The sequence below is a fragment of the Mus caroli genome, chromosome 5, assembly GCF_900094665.2.
Source record: "Mus caroli chromosome 5, CAROLI_EIJ_v1.1, whole genome shotgun sequence".
NCBI classification, from domain to species: Eukaryota; Metazoa; Chordata; class Mammalia; order Rodentia; family Muridae; genus Mus; species Mus caroli.
The window spans coordinates 109,548,608-109,557,995 of record NC_034574.1 but is presented as its reverse complement, the minus strand read 5'-3'; the positions used below and the strand labels follow the sequence as shown (position 1 = coordinate 109,557,995).

The following is a 9,388-nucleotide window of genomic DNA, read 5'->3' as shown; positions in this document are numbered from 1 at the left end:
GCGCTGGTGACGGATTGTCCGTCAAATGGCATTTTCGGGGTGGGGGGTGGAAGAGCCCGCGGCCCCCCAGACGTAAAGAAAATCATAGAGGCACCCACACACACACACACACTTTGCAGACCTCGGCAGTCCATCCCAGAAGTGGGGTGGGTGAAGGCAGGTTGGCGTGGGTGGATAGGTGGGGCATTTTTTAGTAGCTCCCTCAATGGAAGATGCTCCCCAAGTCTTGCAAAAGGATAGGGAGGTGGCCCAGGCCCGGGAGTGCGCATGTAAGGGTTGAGGGGAAGGCCTGCGACGATGGAGGAAGGGTGAGGGCTAAGAGAGAGAATCTCCTTTTTGATTCTGTTTGAGGTGTTGGGGTCGCTTCTCAGAGGGGTCAGAGTCACAACTCAGTGGCCACGGGGCCTTAGAGACAAGCGCTCGCCCCTCCCTTTCTCCTCCTCAGACCTGCGGGCTTTTGTTATGCAGATGGCGGCGGGAGGCTGAGCCAGAGAAGGAGGGGTTGCTGGGGAAGGAGGAGACGGAGAAGGGGAGGGAGGAAAGTACAGCTCGCGCGACCAGCCTCCCCTTCCAACGTCACATTGTGCAAGAGACAAAACCCGGGCGCGCCGGAGCTCACACGCGCACGCACGGCAGACGCCCCGGTCGCCTCCTCTCTGTTCTTTGCGCGGTAGAGAAAGCCGGCTAGCTTTGCTTCGCCGAGAACACGGAGCTCAGCCTGCTCCCAGCGCAGCTCAGAGCCAAGCCAAGAGGTGACCCCAGTCGGGGGACCACCTTCTTTCTCCGCTGCCTGCCTAACCGGAGACGTCCCGTTCTATCCCATCCCCCGCCCTGAACTCCGATCTCTCTCCCCACCCCACCCCTTGGGGGTTTCACGCGGACAGCGCCCCGGAGCCCAGGGCGTGTCATCGGGTTTGTAATCCACGTTTCAGCACTTCGGACAGCGCCCCAGGCTCCCGGGCTCCTTGGGCTTTCAGGATGGCGAGCCTGCAGCAGGGCGAGAAACAGCTGTTTGAGAAGTTCTGGAAAGGGACCTTCAAAGCAGTGGCCACTCCGCGTCCCGAGAGCATCATCGTCGCCAGTATCACAGCCCGCAAGCCGATGCCAAGGTAATGACCTCGTTCATGAGTTAGGGACACTGGGAGGTTCCCCCCTTTTCTTGCCTGTGTCCCAGAATCTTGACCGGTGGACACAGGCAACTGGAACAGGGTGTCTGGACTATGCCCGTTGTACCTCAGGCCGGAACATGAGAAATTATCGCTTGTGTAAGGGAGAGGCTGTTGAAAAGGGACAGGAATTCTTTGACGGGGAACAACACTCCCACAGACTCCGCACCTCCTATGCAAACCCCCTTGCTTTCTTAGGGTGGGCGGTGTGGCTCGGGGTACGTACTTGACTGAAAACTTTTCGAGCTATCGCCAAGTGCATAGGTCAGGGGAGCAAAGCAGTGGTGGATTTGAGGTGTCAGGGGATGCTGTACAAGACATGAACTCAGCTCAGCCAGTGTTCAATACAAGCATTCTAACCCTCAGCCCAGAAACTAGCGGGGCTCTGAACATTTCAACAAAAGCCCATATGCAATTCCCTCAGATACACTCGCTCCAAGCAGCACCCTCCTCCGTGTCTTAGCCTAGGCTGCTGCTGGTGTTGAATTCTTTCTTTTTCAGCACCCAAAACCAAAACTCTAAAGCTCAAAGTCAGCATGAAGATAATACTGAAAGTTTTACTTTATTTTATTTTATTTTTTAAGGATCTGGTGGCTTTGAGCTTTGGAATGAGTTGGGGTGCTGGAGCAGTAGTTTAAAAAAAGATAGGAGGGGAGAGGATGGGAAGAAATACAAAGGCAGGAGAAAAAGAAGAGAAGAGGGGGTTGAGGGGACACAGAGCCTTCCACGGCAGAGAAATACCCAATATTTTCCTAGATCGTTAGATTCAGAAGAATTTGAGAGGGCTGTGCCCTCTGTCAGAGAAAATCAAGGCTGTATAAAAACTCATCTCTTGCTGCTGCTGGCTGAGTGGTTCTGAGAGTTAAAGGGACGATCTGGGTGGGGGTGGGGGGGGGCGCTCGCAGGATTGATTAATCCTGGCAGGCGGCATTAGGGACTAGATGGAAAACATGTCTGGGAAAAGAGCCTCTGACAGATGCCTCATCCAGCTCCAACTAACTCTGAACTTCCCAGCAAGTGTGGGGTCGACTGGAGAAATAGATCCAAGAAGAGTAAGCCCTCATCCAGGAACTTTTCTTTGTTCTCACTGATGCTCAAACAGGTCTTTTAAACAAATGGAACATCCAGTGTGGGGGGAATGGGTAGACAGGAAGCAAGAAGGACCAGCGGAATGGAGATCCTGTAAGCAGAATAGACTTGTGCACGGAGGTGGGGGGGGGGAGAAGCCCACTGATTCTGGCTGGAGAGGTAGGGGGGGTCTAGGGGTACATGTGACACCAGATGTCATTAGAGCTGGCACTGTCTGCTTGCTCAGAGGTTTTTGGTGGAGAGTTTGACGTCAGCACTTTTACGTCCCTGGTCTTCTGCCACCGGCTTCACCTCCCTGCATTTACTGTTGGCACGTCAGTGCTACAGTGGCCAGATAAAATGGCCTTGCAGGTGGGACCTGGGGAAATTTGTCTGGTGGCAGAAGTGTTTGGTCCATGATCTTCTATTTTATGGGCACACGGGCAGGAAATCGGGTTCTTGCTGTTGTTTTCATTTAGACGAGTGTCCCTAATATTACCATGCTTGGAACCTTCATGGTTCTGCCTGTCTGTTTGCCTGTCTGTCTGTCTGTCTGTCTGATGTTACCAACATACCATTTTCTTGCCAATAGCTTCAATCATATGACTCAACTGAGAGAGACATCCTAGCCTCCAGCTTTTATTCATTTTCATTTAAGCTGTGTGTGACTTTTAAAGAGTTCCATGGGCCCTCGGTATTTCCTCACTCTTGATAGATTTTAACATCCTGGGGTTTCTATTGCACTGAAGAACACCTTTAAAGTTTACGTCAGAGTTCCATAAAGCTCTCGATTGGTATTATACAAGAATACCCCTGTGACTGGCAATTCCTCTCTGTAGAGCGCGTTCTGGCTTGTAGATGTTTTATCTAATCCAGGGTGGAGATTTCAGGGAACATTTACATCCAAGCTCCCATAAAGGACTGGGCTTAGTTGTGTTTCAACAGACTGACTGTAAGATCCGACCCATGCAGTGACGGTCAGTTCCCGGTTCCCTTCCGGCATTCTGTATTACTGGAGGAGGATGGAAATGTCATGCTTCCAAAGTCAAGCTCTTAGGAGGAGAAAGGGAAAGGATACTCCATAGGTCATCAGAACCCCGTGACTCCTTTGGAGGCAAGACTGGTTCTCGTGAGAAATGTTAAGCTGTTTGAGCCAAGCCCAGCTCGGTCAGAGCACTGGCACAAGTCACTGTCCGTGGGCAGATGGGGGAGGGGCAGGGGTAAACCACCAGCCAGTCTTGTTGGTTACACACTTCATAGTTGATTGGAGATGGAGGTCCCCTCCGTTGTATATTGTGAGTCTGTGGCTGCAGACAAATTAGCACTGGGGCTGAGGTATGGATTTTAAGTTGTCGATTTCACAGCAACATACACACATCAGACAACAGCTTCCTAAGCAGACTCCCCCTTGGCTCCTCCCTTCCCTCCCCCAACCCTCCCCCTCCCGTGAGGCATTCTTGATGAGGCAGAGTTTTAACATGTATCAAATTTCGAGCAGATGTCTGGCTCAGTGGGCAGAGAGCACAGGGAGACACCACCTTGTACCATCGTGGTTGCTTCCGTGCTTCCGTGAGTGAGCACCAGACAAACCCAGGTGCTGTCCTGGAGCTTCCGAACCCTCACCTCACCTCACCTCACCTCACCTCACCTCACCTCACCTCCCCTGCTTGTCAGTTTGAAAATATAAAACTGTACCCATGACCATCTCAGCCAGCGCTGAGGACTGAGCCGGGTAAAACTCTGCAATGTGTGTGTCGTGCAGTCTCTGATGGATAGACCTTGGTCCTGGAAGGAACTTCATAACGGCTAAAAGGAAACAAAAAGTCTCCAGTTCTGGTTCATTTCACCCTCAAATAATGCTAGCAATTGAACTTATGAAAGTTCAGTTCAATTGCTTTGACATTAATACACATCAGATCAAGTAGGGATGACTCCAGAGTTCCACATCCATGTAAGTAGCTTAGTTTCTTTCTCTTCCTGATACTCTAAAACAAACAAACAAACAAACAAACAAAAAACTGAAAAGCATCTCAAGAGGGAAAGGGTTAATTTCAGCCTGAGGTTCAGCGTGTAAAACAACAAACACGGTAGGACGTCATTAGGGTAGGAGCTTCAGGAAGCTGATCACATTGAATCCATAGCCAAGAACAGAATGATAACATTCAGGTACATCCATTTTCTTCCCCAGCCCCAGCCCAGGGAATGGCACCACCCACAGTGATGGTTTTCCCTCTTCAATTGTCCTAATCAAGATTCCTTCCTTCCTTCATGACCGGAAGCCCAACACCCTAGTGGCTCTAGCTCTTACCAAGTTAACAGCTGAGATTAACCAGCACAGAAGGCTAACTCTTTTCCCTTCTGGTTATTGAGTTGGGGGGGGAGCTGGGGGAGGCACAATGAAGAAGTATCTGAAATGATCTCTAAACACCTTAGATAATAATAGCCTTTGGTTTGTATAGGTGACATTGGGAATTGACAATCTCAAACTTTTTGATACCATGCTTTCACTTTGAGTTTTGTCAAATCTCAATTTGTAATTATCAACAGATTTGTAAATCAAATCTGTAATTACAGAATTTCTTATTCATATCAAGAACATCTTAAGAGTAAAATAGGAAACCCAGGCTTAGAGGTGCAACCATGCAGTCCCAGCCCTGGAAACACTGAAGGAGGATAGTGAGTTCAGGATCAGCCTGGATTGCATGGTGAGACTCTGAGGTGTGTGTGTGGTGGGTGGCGGGGGGCGGTGAGGAAGGAAGGGAGTGTAAGAGAGAAACCAAGAGAGAGAGAAAGAAAAAGTTTGCTTCCCTGCTGCTGTTATAAAACACTGACCATATGTTACATTGGGAGAAAGAGTATATTTCCTCTTATATTTCCAAGTCACACTCCATCCCCGAGGGAAGTCGGGGCTGAAACTCAAGGCAGGACTCCAGAGGCAGGAACTGATGCAAAGGCCATGGGGGGGTGCTGCTTACTGGCTTGCTCCCCATGGCTTGCTTAGCTTGCTTTTTTATAGAACTCAGGACCACCAGCCCAGGGATGGCCCCTCCCACAGTGGGTTGGGCTTTCCCCCCATCAATCATTAATCAAGAAAATGCCCCCACAGACTTGCTCGAAGGTCAGTCTGATGGTAACAATTTCTAAATTGAGTCTCCCTTTTTCCAGATGACTCTGGGTTGTGTCAAGTTGACAGCTGAAACCATAAGGTGGTGGTGGTGGAGAGAGAGAGAGAGAGAGAGAATGAACAATTATATACAATAGAAATTCTAAATTCTAGCAGAGATAACCCTAAGAAATCCAAGACAAGGTCCAGTGAGGTCAAACCTCACCCTATAATACCTGACAAGGACCCCACCCCCACCCCCACCCCAGGAATCAGTAAGATCAACAACATTTAGGGAGCTCTCTCATCCCCACCAAAGAACATTGTTAGATGGTCCCTTAATTCCTTTGTTAATTTTCTCAGCCTCAAAAAAGTTTGTACCTAAGAAGTTCCCCATCAGCAGAAGCTAGCCTAAACCATGATCATCATCTCAATAAAGTCAGAGCAGGGGACTTAATGAACGTGTAAACATCATTTGAGGTTAGCATATGAATTGTTTGCAGATGAGCATTTGTTGAGGGCTAGAATGGCAGCCCACCCTCCCCCACCCTCCCACCCCCGCTCCCTCCCACCCCCTCTTAAATAGACTGTGCACTCCCCTTTCTACTTGTTTGGCAAGCTATTAATTTTCTTCGAAAATCCCTTCCATGCAGAATACTCCAGAAACCTACTAGAGCCCAGTCCCTGTCCAAAGGCTCATAAATTCCAAACTATTGGAGGTTTTGCTGCATGAGGGGAAAGATGGCCAAATTGTAAAGCAGAAGAAAAAAATGCTTCTGAACCATTTAATTTGAGACTCCCCTCCGCGACAGGCAATCAGTTCACACCATTGTGCTTACTCTGTCTTTGGGATCAGGGTGAGGGGCATTTGGATAGTGCTTTACTGACAACCCGTGGTTAAGAGCCAATGTTCTGAGGGTCACAGAAAATGCTTGCCCTGGCAATGAATACATGCTCTTCTCGGGGGAAGGGAGTGACTTTGCTTGGGTCAAACATTTCCCCATCTGAAAGATTGAAATTTGCTGAATAGCACAGGGGTTAGTGTCTGGGACCCTTTGCGACATTACCTCCGTGTCTGCTTGACAACTGTGGTATCTTAACGAAGCATAGTGGGGAGATGTTCAAGGGACGTAGGATGAGTTGTTCGAATATACGAGGCTCCAGTCTGGGGAAAGCTGAGCTCTCTCTCTCTCTCTCCCAGTCCCACCTCTATCTGACACTCTGAGGATTCTAATCAATGCCATTGAACCATATTATGCTACAAACAAACTCTCCCTCCTGTCAGAATGATGCTCCCCAGATAAAGATGTCTGGCTGGCTCAAGGAGGAGGCATGTGATCCAGTAGAGGTCAGGAGTTTAGATCGAATGCCATCGGACTTTTGGGTCCCCATGGACTGCTACTGGCAAGCCACCCCGTTGTGGGGAGCATCCCCCCAAATCCTAATTTCTGTAATAAGGCCCTAGTAATGGACTTTACGCTCCTTGAGTACCTCAGGTATGGTACAGGGTCACAATAAATTAAAAAAAAACAAACCTGTTCCAGTTTTCTGGACAGCTGGATCTGTTCTTCCTGCAAGGTAGAATAGGCAGGGTCTTAGCGAGAGTTCTTCAGTGGCTTGTTATTGAGACTCTTCTAAGGCATGGAAGGTTGCTCATGGGGTGTTCAGACTCCCCGGCTTTGCATCTTCTTCATGCCAAGACTGTGAGTGTGTGTCTGTGCCTGGTCTCTGTCTGTCTGTCTCTGTCTGTCTGTCTGTCTGTCTGTCTGTCTGTCTGTCTCTCTCTCTCTCTCTCTCTCTCTCTCTNTCTCTCTCTCTCTCTCTCTCTCTCTCTCTCTCTCTCTCTCTCTCTCTCGTGTGCGTGTGTGCTCACACAGGTGCACGTGCACATGTGTGTATATGTGTGCACACGGGAAGCCAGAAAACTAAGTTGGATGTTATGATCCAGGTACCTTTCCACCTGTTGTTTTCTTTTCTTCTTTTTCAAACAAAGTTTCTCACTCCTCTAGAACTTGCCCAGTCGGGTAGACTGGCCAGCCAGTTAGCTCCTGAGATCGGCCTGTCCTTGTCTGCCCAGCACTGAGGTGACAGCGTGTGCCATCAGACCTGAGTATGTTATGTCGTTGAGTGCCTCTGTTTATTTCTGAATGTGACTTTGCAGCTTTCTAAAGAGATGGAGCTCTGTGTCTGTGTGCAGAATCTGCCAGGCAAAGGAGACAAACCAACGCTTCTTACTACCTTCAAACACGGTGGCTAGGAGGCTTCTGGCAAGCCACACCACCTCAGTCTCGATTTCCTCATCCATAAAATGGGGCTAATAATAGCAACCCACTTCAAAGAACCCTTGAGAGGACTGAATGAGCTCATTTATGGGCTGCGCTGCCTGCTTGGCACATGGGAAGCGATTCTTCTGTGGTCGTCCTTGTTATCAATAATAAATCACAGTTTTTATTATTCCTGCAAGCCAGGCCCATCAGGGAGGAGAAGTTGAATGAAGTGCGGCTTCTCTCAGTCAAGGGCTTCATAATTTTCAGAAAAGGAGACTCCGAGTAGTCGGGTTTATGTACTCCAGCGGGGATGGGAAGGAAGGTACAGGGATGTGGTTCAAACAGGGAAGAGAGACAGCCAGTGTGGCACGGGGACACTTGCTCATGCCTGGAGTTCTCCCTAAGTATCTGACCTGTGAAATGGATATGACTTCATTTTTTCTCCTTATTTTAATCTGCCGGTGAGATGTGAGGATGAGGAGGAAGAAATGGGGCCTTTGTGCTCAGGAGGGTCTCAGAGAGTAAAAGGAGGGCCATCACCTGTGGGGGGCATCACCTTTGTGGGCATCACCTGTGGGGGGCATCACCTGAGGGGGGCATCACATGCAGGGGGTTTCACATGCAGAGGGTATCACCTGTGGGGGAACATCATCTGTGTGGAGCATCACCTGCAGGGGGCATCACCTGCGGGGGGGAATCACCTGGGGGGGGCACTGGAAGGGAATGGCTCATATACCACAAAATATCCAACTTCGCCGTTGTTGGCTCAAGGGCACTGTCTCTGGTGTGGGCCATTAGGTTTCTAGTCCTTCATGGTCTAGATAGCTAATATAAATGCATTCTGTGTTCTTTGAGCAAGCAGGGATGGTTGGGGGAGGGGTGGCAGGGAGTCCACAGACATCGAACATTAGCACTGCCACCGGGGAAGAGAATCCACAAAGCAAAAGCAGCTGCGTTCCGCTGTGACATTGAGTTGTGTTTTCACCCATGCAAGCCTGCAACTGTTTTTATTGAGATACTACACAGTACGGTAGCAGTAATCGAGCAACAGGAAGTCCCTGCTCTTCTGGAAGAGAAAAAAAAAAAAAAACCGGAATGAGGAACCAGATAAATAAGCAAATAGAAGATGGGGTGATGCTTCCGGGTTGTAGGGTGAGGGGGAAAACCGCTTTGTGGATTGTAGTAGGCGGCAGGAACCTGGATGAGAGGGAGCAGGCTAGGAAGACAAGTGGAAACAAAGTATCAGAGTGAGAGGAAACAGGGAGGGACAGGCCCCGGGGTGGAAGCGTGCCTGGGCCATCTGAAGAACAGGAGAGAGAGAGGAGGAGTAGCAGCTATAGATGCCTCCCAAGATGCAATAGGATCCAGATCAAGGGAAATCTTGTGAGCCTGGTAAAAAGTCTCTCAACTCCCAATTCCCCCCAGGGGGTGTGCATCCTAGCTTCCTGGGTCCCTATTTCAATTTGCTCCTGTGGACTTCTGCCCAGACTCTAAGGCAGCCAGAGGTGGCTCTGAACAGTGCAGCTCTTGCTGGTGTTAAAGCTAAGCAGTGAACTTTCCAGTCTCTCTGATCCTAAGCTTGACCCATCAGATTAGGACCCTGGAAAAGATGTTATTTAGGCCTCTGAATTCTGGTGGTAAATCTTGTTCCCAACATGGCAGGGGGATGAGTCTTGTCTATGTCTCATGGCCTGGTGTGTGAACCTCAGTGGTTCCTTGAACTGGAACCTCTCTCTCTCTCTCTCTCTCTCTCTCTCTCTCTCTCTCTCTCTCTCTCTCTCTCT

General features: G+C 49.5%; 1 protein-coding gene across 1 annotated transcript in view; it reads left to right on the top strand.

Annotated features, from left to right (window-relative positions):
* Positions 1-623: 623 nt before the first annotated feature.
* Positions 624-9,388, top strand: part of Srrm4 (serine/arginine repetitive matrix 4) — a 157,248-nt gene continuing 148,483 nt past the window's right edge. Inside the window, exon 1 of the mRNA XM_021163443.2 lies at positions 624-1,109. Within this exon, the coding sequence (XP_021019102.1) occupies positions 979-1,109 (131 nt within the window). The 5' untranslated portion in view covers positions 624-978. The remainder of the gene's footprint in view (positions 1,110-9,388) is intronic.